Source organism: Micromys minutus (genome assembly GCF_963924665.1).
Source record: "Micromys minutus genome assembly, chromosome: 4".
Classification (NCBI taxonomy): Eukaryota; Metazoa; Chordata; class Mammalia; order Rodentia; family Muridae; genus Micromys; species Micromys minutus.
The window spans coordinates 31200813-31223591 of record NC_137973.1 but is presented as its reverse complement, the minus strand read 5'-3'; the positions used below and the strand labels follow the sequence as shown (position 1 = coordinate 31223591).

The following is a 22779-nucleotide window of genomic DNA, read 5'->3' as shown; positions in this document are numbered from 1 at the left end:
ATACTGACTCTCCACTGACACTAGATATATATATATATACTATATATATATATATATATATATATATATATATATATATACTATATATATATATATATATATATATATATATATATGGACTTTATTTTTAAATACAAAATGACTTCAGTGCAAAAATTAAATGTATTTGTTAAAATAAATCCAGTTTTAAGTGCTGCAGAAATCTGAGTCCAGCTGGAGATGCCATACTTCACTGTGTAAATGGCCACTGAACCTTCGAGTTTTGCCACTGATGGCTTCTTCACAATCTTTCCAGGACCCACTGACTGCTTCTTCAGTCTTTCCAGGATCTCCTCCCCAGATGTATTCCCCCCATTATAAGGTATTTTCCTATATATAGTTATCAACTTATTTCCAAGGTTTGGTCCTTTGGGCAAGGAAATTGGTACTGTCAACACAGCCTTCACTTACCTGCAAACCCATGCCAGTGTCTTTACAGTATGCAACAATGTGAACAAGTAGTCAAAAGTCTGAGGGTAATGGCCTGGGCTGTGAACACCCTAAGAAAGGCTCAACCACTCATCTCAATTAAGAAAAAATTGAAGTTGAAATTTAATCAGTGTATTGGCTGGTTTTGTGTCAACTTGAAACAAGCTGGACTTATCACAGAGAAAGGAGCCGAAATTGAGGAAATGCCTCCATGAGATCCAGCTGTAAGGCGTTTTCTCAATTAGTGATCAAGAGGGGAGGGCCCAGCCCCTTGTGTGTGGTGCCATCCCTGTAAGGAAAAGATGACGGGGCACCAATGAAAGGAAAAATCACTGAAAGGAAGAGTCATAGGGCACCAATGTTGTGAGAGGATAACGATCCAATGTTAGGGGAAGGATGAAGAGAGTGGGGGGCACATGGCCCATGGAGGTGCGGCGAGGCCTGAGGGCAAGGGAGATGCCTCTGGGGGGTCCATGTTGGGAATCCCTTCCCTGAGGGACCAGCCACACAACAGTTTAGTACAGAATAGAGTTTATTCAGGTCATGGGAGAGTTAAGAGGGTGGTAGAGGCAGAGAGAGAGAGAGAGAAGTAGAGGAGTAGAGGCCGGCCATGAGCACGTGGGACAGAGGGGGGGAGGGAAAAGGGAGAGCAAGACTGCAAGAGCACAAGGGCAAGAGAGGCCAAGAGAGAGAGGAGGGTCAAGCAGCTCCTTTTATAGTGTCATGTCACTGGGGCGGAGCATACCTGGCCACTGCTGGGTAATTGAGGGGTGGGGTATACCTGGCTGTTGCTAAGTAACTGAGGGGTGGGGTTTACAGAATCCCAACAATCCCTGGGCTGGTAGACCTGGGTTATAAGAAAGTAGACTGAGCAAGCCAGGGGGAGCAAGCCAGTAACATCCCTCCATGGCCTCTGCATCAGCTCCTGCTTCCTGACCTGCTTGAGTTCCAGTCCTGAATTCCTTTGGTGATGAACAGTAATGTGGAAGTGTGAGCTGAATAAACCCTTTCCTCCCCAACTTGCTTCTTGGTCATAATGTTTTGTGCAGGAATAAAAACCCTGCCTGACTGAGACAGTCAAGAACCTATATTGGAGAAAGGAACAAATGCAGGTCCAGCAACCCCCAAGTCCATTTTCAGATACTGACATGAGCTTTAAGCCTTAAGTAGAGGAGGAACCTGGGCAGGCAAGATATTAGCAAAATTAAGGAATCCTCAAAGATGTATACATGGTTAGTGCTGATTCAGTCCTGCAAGGTGAGATGTCCACAGTGCTGTCATGATAGGAAAACATCACCTTGACTCTCCTTTCTACTTTAGGGTATGGCCTTAACTCCACGGATAATGGCCTTCATCTTCTATGATACAAGAGAAAGGTAAGATAATGACATATCTCTGCCTTTAGCCAAAAGGAGACAGACAGCAAAGGAAGACAGAGATGCCAGACTTTCAGTCTTCCAGTTCCCCTGTTTATTTTTTCAGACGTTTCAGTGTTTGTTCACAAGGGCCTGCTTCTTTAGGGACAAAGTTCCTGTAGTGTCTCGGTGGGGAGTCAAACCACCTTCTATATGGCACTTGTATGCCCTTGAGTAGATACTTGTTTAGGAAGTTCCCTGGGAGTTAATTATACAAGAGTCTGGCTCAAGTGCATCTCTTTCTGTTGAATTTTTAGAAGCATGTGGTTACTTGGATCAGAAATACCCAAGGTAGCCTGGGCCCAGTCTGCGGAGACTGGGGGAGAAGTGCACAGGCAGCATGGGAAGCAATGTAATGGCCTAAGCAGAGGCAGCATCAGTTCTGCACAGCAGGACACATGGGACACACTTTAGGGAAGCAGACAACTGGAAAAGCCGAAACAAAGGCAAACAGAAAACAAGGAACAGTATTTGTGTGGCTAAACAATTATGGTGGGATTTCTTGTGGTGCTTAAGACCTCGTATATAGCTAGGAAGGCACTGTACCATTGACCGACATCCCAGAATATGCCAAACTAGATCAACATAGCAAACTAGAATTAAAACGCTAATAAAAGACTTCAATCTTCAATAAGCTCTGTGCAAGTACACCCTAAAGCTTGTGACCTGAAACGGGAAATTGAGTCAAGGTGTGTGAAAGGAAAACTGCAACTAAAAAGTAACCAAAGATCTAAGTTTAGTGTCTAAGTGTTTTAAAAGCAACTTCTGACCCTAGAAACAAATTAATTCACAAGGACCCCAATGCTTTAGCTACATTAATAATAGGGCTACTTAATGCTTTCCTCCATTCTGACAACATTCGAGAGAATGCGTGATTCCGCACAGCAACAGGCTGAGGCCCTACGGCTCTACGCCTCGCTATATATGCTCACAGGGTAAAGCTGAGGAAAGGACTCAAGCCAGGGTCGGTCACTTATACCTGGTACACCATTCCCTATGGGCGCAATTACGAGGCTATGGACCCTCTCGGGGTCAATTCCCGACCATCAGAAAGGGCAAGCAGGCCAAGCGACCCGGTGTCTCAACGACGGCCGCACGCAAATGAGGCCACAGAGCACGCGCGTCGTGATTCGCGAGTTTCAAGGCGGCTCCGGGGCGAGGGAGCCGGGCTTATGTAAATGAGAGGATTCTGTCCCCGTGCTGCTATTGGCCGCGGCGTGAGGACGCGCGTGAGCCAATGAGAGCGTCGGGCGGACGATCGGGTCTCCGTCTATAAAAGGGTGAGGCGCCGGCGCGGAAGTACAGTTTCGTGGCTCCGAGCGTCCGCCTGTCTGCTGTCTCGAGATGTCTGGCCGCGGCAAGCAAGGAGGCAAGGCCCGCGCCAAGGCCAAGTCGCGGTCGTCCCGCGCCGGGCTGCAGTTCCCGGTGGGGCGCGTGCACCGGCTGCTGCGCAAGGGCAACTACGCGGAGCGCGTGGGCGCCGGCGCGCCGGTGTACATGGCGGCGGTGCTGGAGTACCTGACGGCCGAGATCCTGGAGCTGGCGGGCAACGCGGCCCGCGACAACAAGAAGACCCGCATCATCCCGCGCCACCTGCAGCTGGCCATCCGCAACGACGAGGAGCTCAACAAGCTGCTGGGCAAAGTGACGATCGCGCAGGGCGGCGTCCTGCCCAACATCCAGGCCGTGCTGCTGCCCAAGAAGACCGAGAGCCACCATAAGGCGAAGGGCAAGTGAGGAGGCTGTTGCCCACGCCTGCCCGCGTCCCCGGGATACCCCCGCGAACTCCCAAAACGGCTCTTTTCAGAGCCACCCACAGAGTCTGATAAAGAGTTGTATCACGTTGTCGGGTCTTGGTGGCCTTCCCCGGCCCTGCCCTAGAAGTAAGAGTGTCGTGTCCCCCGCTCTTCCCACTCTTTCCCGTGCCCCACATCTGGTAGTGCGCAGTGGCTCTTCCGGTGTCCTGCCTCAGCGGGGTTCTCGCTGACTGTCCCAAGCATTTAGCGCCACCTACCCCTGCTACCCACGCCCCCCAACACTGTCCCTCACTCGGCACCCTGCCCTCTGCCCACCCTCCTGACTGAAGGCTCCCTCTCCCCAGCACCGGAACTCGACTAATCGGCCTAGGCCAGGCCGCCCCTCTCGCCGGGTCCTAGGGCAAAAGTCTAGGCAGGAGAACGTGTCCCGCGAGGATTGGGCGCGGCCAGCTCTAGGGATCATGGGGCTCTGGGGCTGGGCTGGGCCTGGGAGGCAGTGAACAAACACTGAGTTCTGCCCTGGGACTTCGGGCGGGGCGCGCGAGCTTCCCCTGGGCAGAGCCGGACCCCGCCCCCTGCGGGTGGCTAACAGACGTGGCTCCACCCTCGCAGGACGCTGGCAAGTGGGCCGGGCGCAGGGCCGGACAAGGGGGCGGGTGGGGGTGGGCCAGGGGCGTGACGGATCCGAGCCAATGGACGGTGCCGACGCGGTGACGCCACGGCCAATGAGCGGGCAGCGCGGGAGTTTCAAGTCTCCGTCTCCGCCCCGCCGAGGGGACGACTGCCCCTATAAAGACGGCGGGCTCCGTGCGTGCCCCAGTCCCCGTGTGCTCGGCGTCTCGGTGTCTCCCTCCTCTCCGCCATGGCCCGTACGAAGCAGACCGCCCGCAAGTCCACCGGCGGCAAGGCCCCGCGCAAGCAGCTGGCCACCAAGGCCGCCCGCAAGAGCGCCCCGGCCACCGGCGGCGTGAAGAAGCCCCACCGCTACCGGCCCGGCACCGTGGCGCTGCGCGAGATCCGGCGCTACCAGAAGTCGACCGAGCTGCTGATCCGCAAGCTGCCGTTCCAGCGCCTGGTGCGCGAGATCGCGCAGGACTTCAAGACCGACCTGCGCTTCCAGAGCTCGGCCGTCATGGCGCTGCAGGAGGCCAGCGAGGCCTACCTGGTGGGTCTGTTCGAGGACACCAACCTGTGCGCCATCCACGCCAAGCGCGTCACCATCATGCCCAAGGACATCCAGCTGGCCCGCCGCATCCGCGGAGAGCGTGCCTAAGTTGTGCCTCTCAAGATTTATTATTCCAACAAAGGCTCTTTTCAGAGCCACCACAGTTTCCGGGAAGGAGCTGCTGGCGCTTTGCCTACCAGTGTAAGTGGCTGTTTGCCTCTTACTGTTATACCCCTGTAGTATATTTTAGAGCAAGTTTTTTAGTCGCAATCTTAGTCATTCAAAAGACTTTTCCCCTTACATTCATTAAGTTTCTAGAAGGCTGAAGATAATTCTGTCTTTGGGCTTATTCTTAAGGTCAGTGAGGTCCAGTGACACTCCTTGATTAGAAGACCCCCTCTAGCTTCTTGGAATCAAGTATTTATTACTATGATCTATTATATAAGCATTTATTATATGGTTCTATGGCAACTACTTAGTTTGAATTTAACTTCAAACTGCCAACCCAACTGTCCTTCCCGCACCCCCTGCCCCAAATGGCAGACACCTTTCTGGACTGGGTCATCATAGAAATCTGCAATGTTGAACCTGAGACTCTAAATGATACAGTGAATATTCATGAGGATCGTTGTAGGGGACATTCCCTCCTGTCTTCTGTCTGAAACTTCCAGAGAGCAAACTTGAGCAATATTTAAAGATGTGTGGACACAGCCCATTTCACCCTCAGCATCTTACTGAACTTTGCTTCAAAGGTTGAGCCCAGAAGTTCTCAGAACTAAGTGACTTCGGTATATCAAAGCTATTAGTGGCTAAGTAGACCCCCTCAGCATGCAGGTTTTATATCATGAATCGAAACTAAGGCTGATTTAAAAGCAAGAGACACCAACCAATTTAAATACAAGAGATCTGGGTAGTGACAGCCTATGCGAGTGACATTCAGTTACAAGCACTTGGGTCCCTTGAGCAATAGAAACAGCTATGGCCTCTCTTTGCCCTTCCACTTTTAGGGTCACTTTATTCCCTTTTATGACTTGTGAGTACTCACTGGCCAAATTCAAGAATGTGAGAGAGAATGGAAAAGGGGAAGGGAGGGGGCAGTTTACACTGGGCAGGGCAGGGCCTGACCTCTCTTGGCTGGTGTTGGGCAGAGGAAGAGCTTCTTCCTTAATCTTGTCTGATTTCCTATCAAAGGTAAGCCTTTGATGTCAGTCTTTCTTCCAGGGCTGCTACACAACAGAGTTGTGCACTTTGACCATGAGTGAGTTAAGTCAGGTTTTCCTCCAAGCTGCCCCAAGCCTGGTCTTTAAAATGGGAAGACAGATGATAGTGCAAATCAGTGTTCGGAAAATACAGATTATTTGACCAGGCCTCTCCAGGACACACCTGCCTAACACAGTAGCCACCTTAGGGACAACACACACACACACACAAACTGGAAAAAAAAAAAAAAGTTATCAGGTTTCCAGAAAAAGTCAGCCACAGAACTGGCATTCTTAATGGATTGTGAGGTTTTTATACAGCTGATATAGAGTAAGCTGACAGAGACTCTTAAGAGGTACAATTAAACAAATGTGGTAACTTGGCCATTTGGAGAATGCAAGAGAAAGGAGCTTCAGGCCTGAGGAGCACTTCCCAACCATTCTTTGGGGGCCAAATAGCTTTCACAGGGGTTGCCCAAGACTATCAGAAAACACAGAGATTTACATTATGATTCACAACAGTAGCAACTTTACAGTTAGGAAGTAGTCATGGGGTCGCCACAGCATGAACTGTATTTAAGGGCTGTATGTAGCATTAGAATGGTTGAGAACCACTGAGCTAGAACAACAGCAGATTTGAGCAAAGCAGAAGAAAGTGATTCAGAGAAAAGCAATTGCTTCTAGAGCCAAGAAGATATACCAAGTCCCTCCTGTCTCAGAAACTGAGAGATTCCTTGTGTCTAGAGAACAATGGTGGGAGTTGGCAATTTTAACATCTTCATTGTAGTGGCTCAGCCAGATGTATTTGTGGGGAAGCTCTCAGCAGATAAAGGGACAGCAGAAGGCAATGGGTTGGATGAAATCTACCCAGGCTTTAGAAGAGAAGCCAGAGATGTGGAGAAGCAGTTAAGAGCACACACTGCCCTCAGAGAGAGCTGGACTTCAGTTCCCAACATGCGTATCAGGAATCTCACAACCACAAGTAACTCTAGCTTCAGGGAATCTAATATTCTCTAGGCCTCTGCAGCACTTTTATTCACACACACACACACACACACACACACACACACACACACACACACACATGACAATGGTTTAAGTACTCAGTCCACATCACATAAAAAATACCAATGGGAGAATTCCTAAACTAAGAAGGATAGCTGGAGAGGCGAAGCACTCCAGGAGAGAAAATGGCTGAAGGAGTCAAAGGTGGTATCAGCCACATCGTGCACAGACCCTCGGAAATGGGAATAGGATGCTTCTTAATCTCTGTGTCTGCCAACTGTTGAATTATAATCACAACAACCTTACAAATCAGACAAGGACTCTGGCCACTTTCCCACAGTTAGTGTCAAGGAGAAAGGACTAAAGTGACCCCACAGTTCATGTACATAAGAAGGACACCTTCTCACAGCCCATACTGGAAGCTCAGAAGCTCAAAGCATATGGTGCTGAGGCCTTAAGTGCCTCTGCTTGTCAGCTTAACCCCATAAACATGGAGGGCACAGATTCCTCCACTCAGAGCCAGGGATGTCTTGTCACTCCCATGCGTTAAAATCTTTGCAGGCTCTCTTTACCCTTACAATGAAATCTATACATGTGCAGAAACTCGGCGAACAGCACAGGCTCTCAAGTCCTGGCTCTGCCTCCTACCACGGAATGTCTTTGGCAGAAGCTGAGTCTTACCAGATCCACCTCTCTAAAGTGAAGATAACAGATGGGCCCGTGGTGTGTGGAGGTAGTTAAGGAAATAATTTGTATAATGTCAAAGAGGTATGACATCTCAAAGGAACAATATAAAACATGTCACTGTTAAATATTTTAAAAGTAAAGTTACAAAGTTATGCTTCATTTCTGCCCTAAATTGCATAATGATCACGTTTCTATCCCTCCACCCCCGACTCCCTGCCCTGGCCTTTGACTAGATAAATTCACAATTTATTCACCTTTGAATGTAAAATCCACATTTCAACTTAAAGGGAATGAGAGATAGTTAATTTAAGAGTCATTTTGAGCAACTATGGTCCAGGAGCATTGAATTAGGTTACCTCAAATGCTATATATATCCCAATGTGGAATATGATTCATGAAGTTTTATAGTTTTACAGAACAAATAATGTCATAAATCAAGGTAAGTTAAAATACATTGGTCAGAACATCCAAGAGGTGGTTATAGAAAATGGGGAAGTTTTCTATAGGTCCAAGACACAATCTATCTGATGTCAATCTTCCCTTTTGGGTTGATAGAAGCCAATGGGTCTGCTAAGTCAATAGATTCCTTCCTTCCATAGGTTTTTCTTCTTTAATCTATTAGTCAGAGGGTGCTAGTTCTGACACAGAGGTGGGCAAGGAACAGCTGTCCTGGAGACTAATGACAGCCTAATACGTAGTAACAGTCTCTGGATCTGTAACATTTCAATCTCTCCAAAGTACTCCAATTCTGATGGGTCAATCACCGCAGACACAGCTTTGTTACAGGATTTCCTGTTCACACTTCTGTTGACACAACTTTGGCCTGGCCTGGCCTGGCCAGTTTCCACCTAGGCCCATGACTTGGCAAAATCCTTCTGTATGCTCAGATCTCTTTCTATCCTTGATAGGCTGACTGTGGTCAACCTATGAACTACCTCCTGATAACGTATCCCTGAGGTTACCTCACATGTCCTGTTCCCGCCACCACTTACATGGCACTGAAGGACAACAGATAGCATTCTCAGATTCCATAAAAAGCATGCCCCTGCTGTCTTATGTTCTTCTTCCTGTATTGACTCATCTATCCTGCTAGATCCTAAATTCCTTCAGGGTGAGTGTTTCAGCAGATCAGCATCCTGAGCATGCTTGGAACACAGTTATTAAGGTAAATACAGGGCAAAGGACCCATTTCCACTAGCTTCAACCCTAACCCAGAAGGGGACAAAATGCAAGAAGTGCTTCTCTGCTATCACGAATTTAGAGACCAGGAAAAAATTTCTTCTAGGGTGGCCCTGAAAAGAATTATAGCATTGGCCTGGCCTAGCTGCCTTGACAATGTGCCTTCCCGTTCCTGAGAAACAGATACACTCCCTCAGGCAGTGAAGCATTCAGGTCGCTGTGTTTCTCTGTGTGTTCCCTTAGGAAGCATGGGAGCCTGGCAGGGCAACTGGTCTTGGACATCAATCTCATGTACCCTGTATAGCTTACAAACACTGTGTCTTGGCAACTACAACTATGCGGTTTCTGATAAGAGTATAAAAAGTCTGATTGCTCTCAATAAAATTGCCACAGCTGGACATCCACCCATCCTGGTTTAATTCCATATCAGGTAACCTTGGCCTCGTATGTCCTGGCTCTTTCATGGCCCAAGATCAGGAGCTGCCTGGGCTGTATGCTTTACCCACAAATAGCTAAGGTCCATATTGTGGCATTCCTAACCAGCACCCACCTCAGTGGAGTCTATGTTTAGGAAGGGGTGCTCATTTGGAGTGGACTGAAAAATAACCTCCCTTTTCAAAACCTAAGTTTAGTCATATCTTTTGTATTAGTCAGGGTTCCTATTCCTATACAAAACATCATGACCAAGAAGCAAGTTGGGGAGGAAAGGGTTTATTCAGCTTACACTTCCACACTGCTGTTCATTACCAAAGTCAGGACTGGAACTCAAGCAGGTCAGGAAGCAGGAGCTGATGCAGAGGCCATGGAGGGATGTCACTTACTGGCTTGCTTCCCCTGGCTTGCTCAGCCTGCTTTCTTATAGAACCCAGGTCTACCAGCCCAGGGATGGCACTACCCACAATGGGCTGGACCCTCCCCCCTTGATCACTAGTTGAGAAAATGCCTTACAGCTGGATCTCACAGAGGCATTTCCTCAACTGAGGCTCTTTTCTCTGTGATAACTCCAGCTTGTGTCAAATTGACACAAAACCAGCCAGTACATCTTGGTATCTGGAATATATAGAAATTGGCTTGTACAGCTAAGAGATTTTGTAAATGTGAATAAATGAATGACCTTGAGGTAGGAACTTACCCTAGATTATCAGACTGGGCCCGACATGTAATCACAAGAGTTCATATTAAGGGAGGCAGGAAGATGGCAGGGGACAGCCACAGAGACTGGAGGATTGTGTCCAGGGGCCCAGATCGACCGGTGGCTTCCAGTGCCATGCTGAGAAACCGCTTCTTCTGCAGCCTCCACCAGGAAACAGCTCTTCAGGCACGTGTCTTATGCTCCTGACCTCCAAAAAGAAAACAAATCTGTGTTGCTTTTTAGGCCACTAATTCTGTGGCTAGTTATTAAAGCAGCTGGAATTAAAATGCCGTTGTGACATCCTCAAAGAGATGCTTGCTCTTTTGGTTTTGGAGCAGAATTTGAAACACAATCGGCCAAGAGGTTTATTTGGTAGTTAAGGAGAGGAAGAAAGGTGACAGCCAAGGAGGAAAAACAGCACTCAGTGATCCTTGACTAGCTCCTTGATGGCCCAGGCCTTGACCCACCTTCCTCCCTGACTTGCTCAGTGTTCCTCAAGGAATCACTATGTAGGTGCTATTGATACTGTAGATAATATGTAGATGCCCCAGCCATGGACTGCCTTATGGGTCCCCAGACCTACTCTAGGCAGAAAGGCCCAAAACTGACTTTATAGTGGGCCTATGACGACCCGAGGGGCAGCCTGTTTGTACAGCGAGGAAAGCTCATACCACTTGCCAAAAGGATACTGCAGTCGTTTTCTCTAGGGCTGCCAAAGTACTATAAATAACATCCGTTTACTTTTTCATAATGAGCTGACTAGTTTTATGTCAACTTTGACATAAGCTATAGTTGTCTGAAAGGAGGAAACCTCAGTTTAAAAAAAATTACTCCAAAAAAAGCCAGTAGGTAGCATGCCTCTATGACCTGTGCATCAGCTCCTGCCTCCAGGTTCCTGCCCTGCTTGAGTTCCTGTCCTGACTTCCTTTAGTGATGGACAACGGTGTGGAAGGTTAAGCCAAATAAACCCTTTCCTGCCCCTGATGAACAGCTTATACTTTTGTCCTGGTGTTTCATCACAGCAATAATAATCTTGAGACACACAGGTTTGGAGACTAGGCTGAGATAGAATTGCCAAGTGACCCTCAAGGGCTCTAGAGATAATCCTCCCTTGTTTCTTCAGTTCCCAGTAACTCCTGTTGTTCCTTGGCTCAGAGTGACAGAACTCCAGGCTCTGCCTTAGGCTTCACACCAACTTCTCTGCATCTCTGTAGACCCAAACACTATCTTCTTTCTCTTATATAACACCAATATTTTAATTTAAGGCCTAAATCTAGGGTGATTTAAAAATCTATGCCTAGTTACATATATAAAAATCCTATTTCCAAATGAAAAAAAGATCAATAGACACACTGCCATAGACCTTAATTGGGCCAATAGATCTAAGCTACATATGAAAAAAAGTCTTACCCGGGGTAGGTGGTGCAAAACCAACCTTGTACTCAGGCAAGAGGCCAAGTGGAAGGCTTCAGGGACAGAGGACTTGATCTAGGGGATCAGCCATGGCAAAGGGCTGGAAACCATTCACACTACTGTATGCAGAGGCTTGTCTGAATTTGGATGGGGGAAAGAGCAGAAAGGAACTCCTGACAAGAAAGGTAATTAAAGGTGACTCTGGACCTCCCTACCTGAGTGGCTGGAGACAGGGCACCCACTTCACCATGACAGGAGTTTGGGAGGATGACCTGAACCCACAAGGTCACCTTGAGGGAAGGCCAGGGATAAAAAGATAAAGAGGACAGAAAGCTCAGCATCAGAAGGTCTTGCACAAGCTGATGGCTCATGCCAAGCAATTTTATTAAGAAGTACAGCATCTTATATAATGTTTGCAGGGGGAAAATGGGCCAAGGTCAATAGGAAGCTAAATTAACAACAACAACAAAATATTGGCATAGAGAATACATCCAGACACAGCTGCTCAGACTGATAACCACAGCCATCAGGAGAGAAAGCCTAGAACCAAAACCTTAACTCTTTGTTAGCCTTGGCTCTAGCCTGAGACAGAACCTTGTCAAGTCTGCCCCTGAGGAAGAACACAGAACTAATGGTCCCTTTGTCCTTTCATCAACCTGAGAAAGTCTTTGTTCAGCCTGGCTCCCAACAGGAATCCTTGCCTGGAAGAAGTCTAAGGTTGTGACAGAAGCCCAGCTGTAACTGCCAGAGTCAAGTGGCACTGTCCTTGAGGCAGCTGAGAGCGTGGGCAGCTGGGACCGTGGGCAGCTGGGACCATGGGCAGCTGGGACTGTGGATCTGCAAAGAGAGCTAGAGACCCAGCTGGCTTTTCTCAACTACCCAGAGGAGCTATATATAGCAGGCTCTGGGAATCCCTGGGGCAAGCTTGTGCCCCAGGATAGTCATCTGGGGAATACCTGCAGCAGTTACAGATTTGATAGAGGCAAGGAAAGGAAGGTAGAGAGTCTTATCCTGAGACCAGAGAGAAAAATATGTATATGATCTGTGTCTTTGTGTGTGTGTGCTTCTTGGCAATAATATTCTACATTTCTCTTAAAGATGTATATCTAATTTCCATGTATGTGCCATGATATATTCATGTCCTTACACACAAAATAAGTAAGTGTATAAGGTTAAAAATAAATAAAAATATGTTTGGGGGAATGGATGAAGTCCTGAGGGAGTGACTGATTCACACGGCCTTGCCAAGGACCCCAGATGCATAGAAATGGCAAAGCCTTCCTCTGATTCAAATGTGAGTGTTTATGAATGAATGATCAGTGTATGTGGAAACTTCCAACCATAACTTCCTCCGCCCAGAAGGAAATGCTGGAGACCACTTCCCTACAGAGACCTGCCTTGGCCCTAGCTAACCCCTCCTCCTTGTGCTGTGCATAATAAACATGCAGTTTCTGGATTGTGCAGTAGGTGTCCTCCATCAAACAGCACTGTCCACCCTGTCACAGCTTTTATGTCTGTCTGTCTGTCTGTCTGTCTGTCTGTCTGTGTTAGGATTGCTTTGCCATCACACCAGGCATGATGCACAATTTTCAGGTAGTACTAGGACTTGAACTTAGGGCCTCCTGTGTGTGAGGCAAGCACTCTGCCATTGAGTCACAGCCTCAGCCCCAAAGCAGATTTCAGACCAATATTTTTAGTAAACATCAGAAGCAGTAGAAGATACCACCAAGTTATTTTACCTGTGCAATCATCGGCTTCTTTCATGAACTGGGGATGGTTTTCATTGGGCAGGGGCACTCCGAAACTTTGCGCCCTGCTGGAAGGAGAGGTCTGAACTATCTGTTGTGTCTGAAGCTTAGTTTTCTCCCCTGTAAAATAAGAATCGTAACATAGACCTCCCAGGATTCATTCTGAAAAACTGAAATTGTGTGTTGAGGGCCCTGGCACAAAACAGCTGAGGAGAACTGAAGTCTTTTCCTTTGTGTTTCTTTGGTAAGTGGAATTCTGAAGTGGTCTCAGGGACTGTTTCTGCTGGCCCTTATTCAGTCCTTTTTCTCTCCTTAGAGGCAGAATCTTTGACTTATTTGTAGTTAGAAGGAAAAAAAAAAAAAAGGACCAGGGCTGGGGAGATGGTGCAGAGGTTAAGAGCACTCGCTGCTCCTGCATGGGACCCAGGTTCAGTCCCCAGCACCCACATGGCAGATTTAAACAGTGTTACCTGCAGTTACAGAGGAGCTGGCATCTCACATGTATGTAGTGCAGGAAAACACTGATATAAAATAAAAATACATTTTGTGTGTGTGTGTGTGTGTGTGTGTGTGTGTGTGTGTGTGTGTGAATTGGTTGTGGTAGAATATTCTTGAATCCCTCAGATTCTGGATTTAAGAAGCAGCGTGTCTTAGTCAGTATCCTATAGCTGTGGACACATGACCACGGATGGCATCTCTTATAAAAGAGACCATTTCATTGGGTCTGGCTTACAGTTCAGAAGTTTAGCTCATTATCATCATGGTGGGAAGCATGGCAGCATGCAGGCAGACATGGTGCTGGAGAAGGAGCTGAGACTTCTGCATCTGGATCTGCAGGCAGCAGCAAGAGAGACACTGGGCCTGCCTTGGGCATTTAAAACCCCAAAGTTCATGCCCAGTGACACAGTTCTTCCAACAAAGCCATGCCTTCTAATGCCACTCTAAGCTTTCAAATATATGAGTCTACTGGAGTTGGGGGGTGGGCATTCTTATTCAAACATCACACTGAGGTAAGGTGATGAGAGTTTAAAGACAATCTGGCCTACTTAGCAAGATCTTGTTAAAAAAAAAAAAAAAAAAAAAAAAAAGACATAAAGACTGGGGTGGGGGTGGGTTAGTAATTGGAGAAGTCACAAGCCTTCCCTGGTATAAACAATGCTGGGATCAAAGGCCTGTACCACCAGACCCAGCTTGGTTGGTGTTCACAGTAACGACTAATTATATTTTTAATGAGACTGGGGATAGTGAGTCCCAGTCCTAGCTCTGTAGGTTAGCCAGCCCTCTAACTCCAGGGACTTTCGGACTTGTTCTTGTCTTGTTATTGTTGCCCTTAATTTAAGTTGGTTGCTGTTTGCGTTATTGAGATTTTTTTTTCCTAAACTATATCTTTCAGAATTAACTGCAATGCATTGAGAATCTAGTGGGTTTTGAGGTATTTTTGAAATACAATATTGGTTTAGGTTTGAATTAACTGGTTTTGTCTTATTTGAAAGTTTGTTTGGTTTTTGTTATTGCTGTTGTTTGTTTGTTTGATTTGGTGGGGGTGGTCTTTTGAGACAGGACATCACTTTGTAGCCCAGGATGACCTCAAACTCCAAATCCTCCTACCCCTACACCCACAGAATTCACATACAGAAGTGCACCACCACACCTGCCTGTTGTGCTGCCTGCTTCTATCTTGTTGATTTTAGGGGTCTTTTTATTTTATTTTATTTTTAGGGTTTTTTTTTTCCTTTTGTTTGCTTGTATATGAGACAGAGCCTCATGCTGTAACACATGCTGGACTATGTGGAGAGCATTTGTGGCACCTCTGAACAGCTGATGGCAGAGTAATATTAATATTAATATTATCCCAGGACACCTTGGGGCTGGCCAAGGCAGGAATCTTTTTTTAATCAAGCACATTGTCATCTGTAGCTCCAGGCAGGGCTCTCAAGAATAAGGATATAAGGAACATATAAGTACATCCACATCTGAAGTTTGGGGTAGGGCCTTTTAGAACTTGGCATAGGGAAGTACATTTGTATTTGAAATCCTTAGAAATGCAGCTCAGGGCAGGGTGGATTTCGGGATGTAGGCATCGCAGTATCCGTTTTTTTTTTTTTTTTTTTTTTTTGTCTCTGACCTTTTCACCTGACCTCCAGTAAGATGTTTATAGGATCTTTGTTATCTCTCTTGATCCCAGTCTCAGAAAGGTGGTTACCTTTTTGCATGTAATTAAAGTGATTTAAAAAGAGGACCAATTAAACAAAGCTTCACTTCGGCCACAAGGCTTAGGCCTCAAGTCTGGCCGAAGTCATGCTGCAACTTTAACTAACTTGTCTTTCTTCTTTCAATCCTTGCTCCGGCTCCGGGAGGACCTGCTGGGTGTCTGAGCGGGCCTTGGACAGGACTAGAACTCACTATGTTGTCCAAAATGGCCTCAAGTTTGCAAAAGCCCTCCTGCCTTGGCCTCCTTAGGGCTCTGAGAAATCTCTGCAGGTGTCAGACAGAGAGGTAGACTAAGAAGAGAAGGAAAACTCTGTTCAGACTAAATTCTTCAACCTTGATCAAGACTTCTTAAGCATCTGATATCAGGCAGTTTATTCTCAACATATTTAAGCCCAGTATAATTTGAGGAAAAAAGTTTTCTGGTGTAATACAATCTCCAATGCTCAAGGGGCATAATTACATAGAAACTCAGAATACATGTCATGTCTTCCAAGAAGATAGGTTCTGGAGAGTTTACCTATACTAACTTAAGGGCCCTAAGGAAGGCTCTGGCCTAGACTCAGTCATACAGATAGCGTAGAGGTCATTTGAGCTATTAGTTACCTCTGGTCCTGGCTGTGGGAGCCTAGAGGCATCTCTGGCTATAAGGGTCATTTCGACCATTGGGTATCTCTGAACCTAGTTGTGGGAGCTTGGCGAGCCTCTGGCTGTAAGGATCAGTTAGATTACTGACATCTCTGGTCTGAAGCTTGATATGGCCTGACCCAACAGATCAGCTGACTATTAATCATTTCCCATTTCCAGCCTTCTGGGTGGAAAAACAGGTTTCTCATCATTCCCATTGGAAAGACAATCACAGAAGTGCTTAGCATTTCTGGTTTCTCTAAAGATCTGTGGGCTCAAGGGCTTGTGTGCCACGCTCCCCTCACCCCGACAGTGCTGGGGCACCAGCTACCAGCCACCACTCCTTGCTGACAATGTTTTTAAGAGCAATGAACAGTAAACTAAAATACTAAAAGGCAAGAATAAACAAAGAAAAGCCTTCCCCTTCCCCAAATCCTTACAAGTAGCCATTATTATTATTATTAGTTTTCTTATGTAAACCAATGAAAACCAATTTGTTGTGCAAACCACATTGGTTTTTATCTGTATGAATGTTTTTGCCTGCATGTATTGGCTGTGGAAAACATAGACCTGGTTTCCAGGAGGCCAGAAAAGGGGGTTGGATTCCCTGAAACTGGAGTTACAGATGGTTGTGAGCCACTCTGTGGAGGCTGGGAACCTGGGTGCCAAACTCGGGTCCTATACAAGAGCAGCAAGTCCCCCCTAACTGCAGAGCATCTCTCCAGCCCCAAGTTCTTATTGAGACTAAGTCTCAGTGTGTAATCAAGGCTGGCCTTGAACTTGCGATTGTCCTGCCCGCCTGAGTCCTGTGCTATCATAGCCACCAGGTTTGTTTTTCACATATAAATACAAAAACAAAAACCCCTAAGTAAAAAATCTTTTATTTCCATAGTGACTAAATCCTGTGGGTGGGCTTGGAGGTTTCAAAGCTCCTCACTGCTTCTTTGCTCTCGGCCCTGCTGCCTGCCGAGCAGGGTGTAGGCTCTCTGCCACCACCCAAGTGCTGTACTTGCCTGACTACTGCCAGGCTCCTCAGCCTGATGGCCATGGACACGCCCTCTGAAGATGAAAGCCACTAATTACATGCTTTCTTTTATAAGTTGCTTTGGTCATGGTGTCTTTTCACAGCTGCCTTAATCCATGTTCTTTTGCTGTGAAGAGACACCGTGACCGTGGTAACTCTTATAAAAGAAAACATTTCATTGGGCCTGGCTTATACATCAGAGGTTTAGTCCATTATCATCACGGCGGGAGCATGGTAGCCTGCAGGCCGACATGGTACTAGAGAACAGGTGAGAGTTTCTACATCCAGATTCTCTAACGGCAAGAAGAGAGACTGAGCCTGGCTTGAGCATTTGAAACCTCAAAGCCCACCTCCGTGACAAAGAACACATTACTTTAAAGTGACAGAAGCCCGGCTTCTTAGAAGCATCTCCCACCCCCTTCCAGCACCCACACATGGTAAAAATAGTCATCCTTGGGGTCCATAGCTCATGCTGCCAGGTCTTTGGGCTCCTCTGGAGTTAACGTCACCAGTTTGTCCACGCACAGGAAGATGAGGGTGAGGAACCTGAAACTCCAGCCAACGGCCGCAGCGATCCAGCCATATTCATCCACGGAAGCCCAGCAACAGAGAGGCGAGTGGGCAGAAGTCGATGTTGACACACTACTCCAGGGTCCGGGGGTCTGGAAGGTGTGTACTCAGGGTTGAGTTGCCACTGCTGGCTTCTGTACTGCAGGACAAGTAGAAAGAGGTGAGGACAAGGCTGAAGAGCAGGGCGGCTTGCGAGGCAGAGGTGAGGTACCCCAGGGCTGCGGAGGAAGGCACCTATCTGGGCCATGTTGCCACAGAGGTGCCCCGGGGTGGGGAACATGTGTCCTGTGTGTGCTGTGTTTGAGGTGACTCCTGTCCTAACACACTTCTTCCAAGAGGGCCACATCTCCTAATCTGTCAGGAGACAACATCCGTAACTGTTGGGAGTTGGTCTGTTGCTGTGTATACAAATGCTAAATTCTGACAAGTGCATTCTCACTTTGTTGTGTAAACCCTGCTCCCCAATTTAAAGTTAATTAGTTACTAAAAGACCTGTGACTGGGCAGCAGACAAAGGAAGGCCGAACTTGAGGATTGAGTGAGAGTCAAGAGAGACCCGGGAAAGAGGAAGGAAGAAGAGGAAGAGAGGATGAGGTCACCGGGAGGCCGGATGGATCTTGATCAGGTGGCCGGGAGAAATGCACCCCGAGGACCGGCAGATGCAGCGGAAGCAGCCTGGGTGAGACTGAATAACAAGGAGTATATGGTTTGGATACAGGTGAGAACAGCACAAACCCCGCCCAGTTCTAGGTTTACAGCTTGTAAATAAAATACCAGGTTTCTGTGTCTTTTATACGGGCTAGCTAGAATAAACATTTCATTTATAAGTAACGAAGACAACGTCCTTCCGATGATAAGTCAGAACACCTTCCAGGATAGTTCTACGTCACTACTTCCCCTCTCTTAAGATTCACCATTATTTATTATGATCATTGATTTAATATCTCTCTTTCCTTCGAGTTACTAAAAGCCTAGGGAGCCAGAAGCCACTCTGTTCTGTTTAATCCTCATTACTGCCTAGGAGGCTGCCTGACATCTAACAAACAGGATTTTTTTTTTCTTGAGACAGGGCCTATGTAGTCCTGATTGTCCTAGAGCTCCTTATGTAGACCAGGCTTGCCTGTAACTCACAGAGATCCTCCTGCCTCTGCCTTCCCAGTGCTGGGATTTTTAAAGGCTTGTGCTACCACAGTTGCTTGGAGTTGTTTTCTTTGTCACTATACAGATGAAATACAGGGTCTCATGCTCGGGATGCCAGCATTCTACCACGCTGAGCCACCCCATTTCTGGCACAGGGGCACCCTAAGGTTTCCAGATAGGTTTGACTTTGTGATCCTCCTGCCTCAGCCCCTGGGTAAGCCAATTATAGGCTCCCTTGCAACACCAGGTCCAACTCCAAAAGTTCTTAAATGAATTAGTGATACTATACTAAATAATGCTTCTGAGTCTAAGAAAAAGAAATGACCTAGAGGTTATTAATGTTACTATTAATAAACATTTATAAAAGTACACATTCCCAACCAAACGTGTTAAAGCAGACTGAACTTAGTGGCCCTCATCACAATGACAATCTCTTAGTTAAGAAGCAATTTCTGAAGATAAATAAAGACAAATGTCAGTGTCTGGAATACAAATATAGCTGGAGCTCAGGCCTTTTTGCTGAGAATTACAAACTAAGACAGCTCTCCTCTTTTTGTTTGATTGTTTGCTTGCTTCTTGTCACTTGACAACTTTATTAAAAGGAAACAGTCTCACCCAGCAGACAAGGTTTCTCTGTCATTTGGTCTCACACAAAGTCAAACACACTCTACTTCAGCTTGTGTTCCACTAAACTAAGTGGAGACAGTTTACTCCTCTACAAGAGGAGGCTTGTGAGCAAAGTGAGGGGGTTTTGTGTGGTGATTTGTGTTGGAGGGGACCCCACCAGCACCCAGGTTAGCTAGAGCAGCTTTGGTGGAGGAGAGCACAGATAACCCTCCCCCACTTCTAGAGAATAGGTATGTGTATTTCATACCTCCCTCTCAGTTCCTTTCCAACTAGGGGTAGGAAACTTAATCTGCTCTGTGGAATCATCATGGCGCACAGTTGGGGTATAGTGGGGAAAGAGAAGAATTGAGAAATACAAGAATGGGGGGGGGGAGACAAGGACAATCCCTTGTACATTAACAGGTAAGTGGGTTGACAATTATATTGTAGCTAGAAAAAGGATAGTGATAGGTGTGTGACAAAGTGAACAAGTCTCTGATTATGCTAAAGTCAGAGGTGGTGGCTGCCTTCTGGAATCTAGTACGTGGGTGGCTTGGATGGAGGGGTCCCTGCAGGAATGATGCCAACCTGGGTTACTGTCTTAGGGTTTTACTGCTCTGAACAGACACCATGACCAAGGCATGTCTTATAAAGGACATTTAATTGGGGATGGCTTACAGGTTCAGAGGTTCAATCCAGTATCAAGGTGGGAGCATGGCTGAATGCAGGCAGGTATGGTGCAGGACAAGCTGAGAGTTCTACATCTTCATCTGAAGGCAGCTAGTGGAAGACTCTGTTCCAGGCAGCTAGGGTAAGGGTAAGGGTCTTAAGCCCACACCCACAGTGACACACCTACTCCAACAAGGCCACACCTTCTAACAGTGCCACTCCCTGGCCCAACCATCACAGTTACATATCGAGACTTTGTCTCAAAATCACCATTGGGTTGCAACTCTATGCTTGTTGAAGGATCCAGATGAGCAGTGTAAGAGGCTGTTCCTCTCCCCCTACATAAAGACAACAATGAAACACACCTTAAAGGGAAGCAGTGGAGAGTAAACAGGCCCAATGGGAAGGAACCACTAAGCAGAGAGCCAGGCAACAGTCAAACAGTCAATAAGTTCAACTAGGTGTAGAAAACCTACTGTGCTTCTCTGTGGAATCATCATGGCCCACAGTTGGTGTATATTCAAAAAGTGGAAGAAAGAAATGGAGAAAGTGTGGAGTTGGGGAAGGGCTAGGCCAATTAATTTTGTAGCATTTGTTGTTAACCTAAGGAAAGTAAGTAAATATGCAGGAGAGAGAGACTTAATGCATGATCTCACTGTACTGATCATTTCTCCTCCATAGTTAAAACACTAGATTCTGTTAATACTCTCTTCACCTGTGTCTGACGCAAGATCATCATACAAGCTCGAGAGGAACCCCAAACAAGCCACCAAGCCTCTTGGTCTGGTGAGAGGTTCTGAGCTGGTGAAACACTTCCCCCACAAGCGCTTCCTGGCAGGATAAGCTTGGTTGGTTGGAGCTGTGGCCTCTGGGATGGAAAGTCTCCCCAATTCCATTCTTAAGGTTAGCCACCACCCTTCTGGATTCACATGCAGGGTGCATTCTAAAGCAGAGGGGGTGGTGTTGAAGGTGAAGTGTGGATACTTCAACCCCCTCTTCCCAAATGCAGTGTGGGGTGGGGGGGCCGGGTTTTGAGGGAGCAATCCTACTTTCTCAAGTTCTGTAAAACTAAACTGGGGAGTTACTCTCTGAACAGTTTATGAGGAAAGGCAGTGCTGGGCCTCTGTTCCCTTAGCTATAAAGCAGGAGATAACAATGGGACTCACTCCATAAAGTTCCCGGTGTTGAAGAGGCTTAGAATACTCCCTAGGGCATCAAGTGTTCTGCAGGTGTTGGCTAAACTTTACCAGGGATTTTATTTCACTTTATCTTATTTGTAATACTTTTTATTTGTGGTTGCACATTTCCCAATCACAAGGCATTAAAAATAGTCTTGTCATAGGCTCTTCCAACCCCAATGAAGTAATTGTTCAGTTAGAAGCAGGTGAGTGTTTTAACGTATTGGAGGTTGAACCTGGGGCCTCAGTACATCCTGGCCAAACCTTCTGAGCTACACCCCTAAGCTCCCGGCTAACGGCATATAAATCCTCCAAATCAGAGGCACCCACCCAGCTTTTCCACCACAAATGGTTGCAGCTACTCATTTTATTTTTTGAGAAAATGAGTTGCACAGAAAACAATCCAGCAAAGATTTGAAACTAACTGGTGACTTTATTAATGATGATAACAGTGCCTACACACTTGAAAATACACATGCAGGAAACATGCAGGACTTATTCTATCCATGACAATGTCTGGAACTCCTTTGTGGATTCACAAAGCTCCTGCAATCAGCTCCAGGAACCCTTACCCTAAGGCAGAACTGAGAAAGTGACCAAACCATCAAGTCTCTTCACCAACAAAATCCACACTTCGAAGGGAAAATGCAGGATGCTACACTACAAAAGAAAACCAAGTCTTCGGTAGGGAGAAAAGGGTGTATAGTGCTGGCCATGGGTTGGCAGGGGACCAATCCATTTTGCTTCTATTAATCCACTATTCGCTGCATAGCCTATCCTGCAGAGCCCTCTGAAATGTAAATGACAGGAAGTTGTATATTGGAGGTTCACCTCTGTGGGGAATAGAACAATTAGGAATGGGATGGTGGTGGCAGTAAAAAGTCTCTCTCAGCAAAAGGCCAATGCTCTCAATTTAATGAAGATGCAAGAGCTTACTCTGAATTGGCAAGTTTAAGGGAACTATTATGGCCAGCCCCCGGTAAACACACATATACACAAACACAAACACCTGGCTTACGGCTGGGGCCCAGTGAGTCCAACAATGGCTGTCTACTAACGGAAGGTCCAACAATCCAGTAGTTGCTCAGCCCACAGCTGGGTGTCTCGGCTGGTCTTCAGTGCATGTCAGAATCCTGAAGAAGCAGGCTCTAATGCCAGTTAAGGAACACTTGCCATCTCGAGCAAGCAAAGATGAGCTTCTTCTTTAATAGAAGCTGCCAGCCGGTGTAGCCCCGGTTAAAGGTGGATCTTTCCACTTCAAAAGATCCAGATTAAAAGTGGTTCTTCTCACTCCAAATTGTGGAATTAAGAAAAAATAAAATAAAAAAATAAAATAAATCCCTCACAGATGTGCCTGGCTGCTTGGGTTGGCAACCAAGAACAGCCACCACATATGTTATTATGTTTATTATATATAATTATATATTATATTCATGACAAATTCGGAAAAAGAATCCTCAAAAGTTCTCCGTTCCAAGGTGTCCTCACATGCATCAAATGGACAGGGTCCCCGTCACTCCAGCCTTGATATGAAATTTAATAAGTAATTCAAAGGCGGTGACATAAAAATTAATTCCATAAGTAATCTTA

The 22779-nt window shown here is 46.6% G+C and overlaps 2 protein-coding genes and 1 pseudogene across 3 annotated transcripts; 2 read left to right on the top strand and 1 right to left on the bottom strand.

Annotated features, from left to right (window-relative positions):
• Positions 1-2939: 2939 nt before the first annotated feature.
• On the top strand, positions 2940-4152 carry LOC308419773 (histone H2A type 2-A). The gene has a single exon (XM_080915568.1). The coding sequence runs from the start codon at positions 3228-3230 to the stop codon at positions 3618-3620; it is 393 nt and encodes a 130-aa protein (XP_080771694.1). The 5' UTR covers positions 2940-3227; the 3' UTR covers positions 3621-4152.
• Positions 4153-4373: 221 nt separating this feature from the next.
• LOC308420271 (histone H3.2) lies at positions 4374-4913 on the top strand (the record flags this gene model as incomplete). Its single annotated transcript, XM_080916226.1, has 1 exon — positions 4374-4913. Exon 1 carries the CDS (start codon positions 4503-4505, stop codon positions 4911-4913), a length of 411 nt encoding a protein of 136 aa, XP_080772352.1. The 5' UTR covers positions 4374-4502.
• A 12581-nt stretch (positions 4914-17494) lies between these two features.
• Positions 17495-17877, bottom strand: LOC308420293 (transmembrane protein 213-like; annotated as a pseudogene). Its single transcript has one exon. The product of its transcript is annotated as a transmembrane protein 213-like (transcript).
• Positions 17878-22779: the final 4902 nt, after the last annotated feature.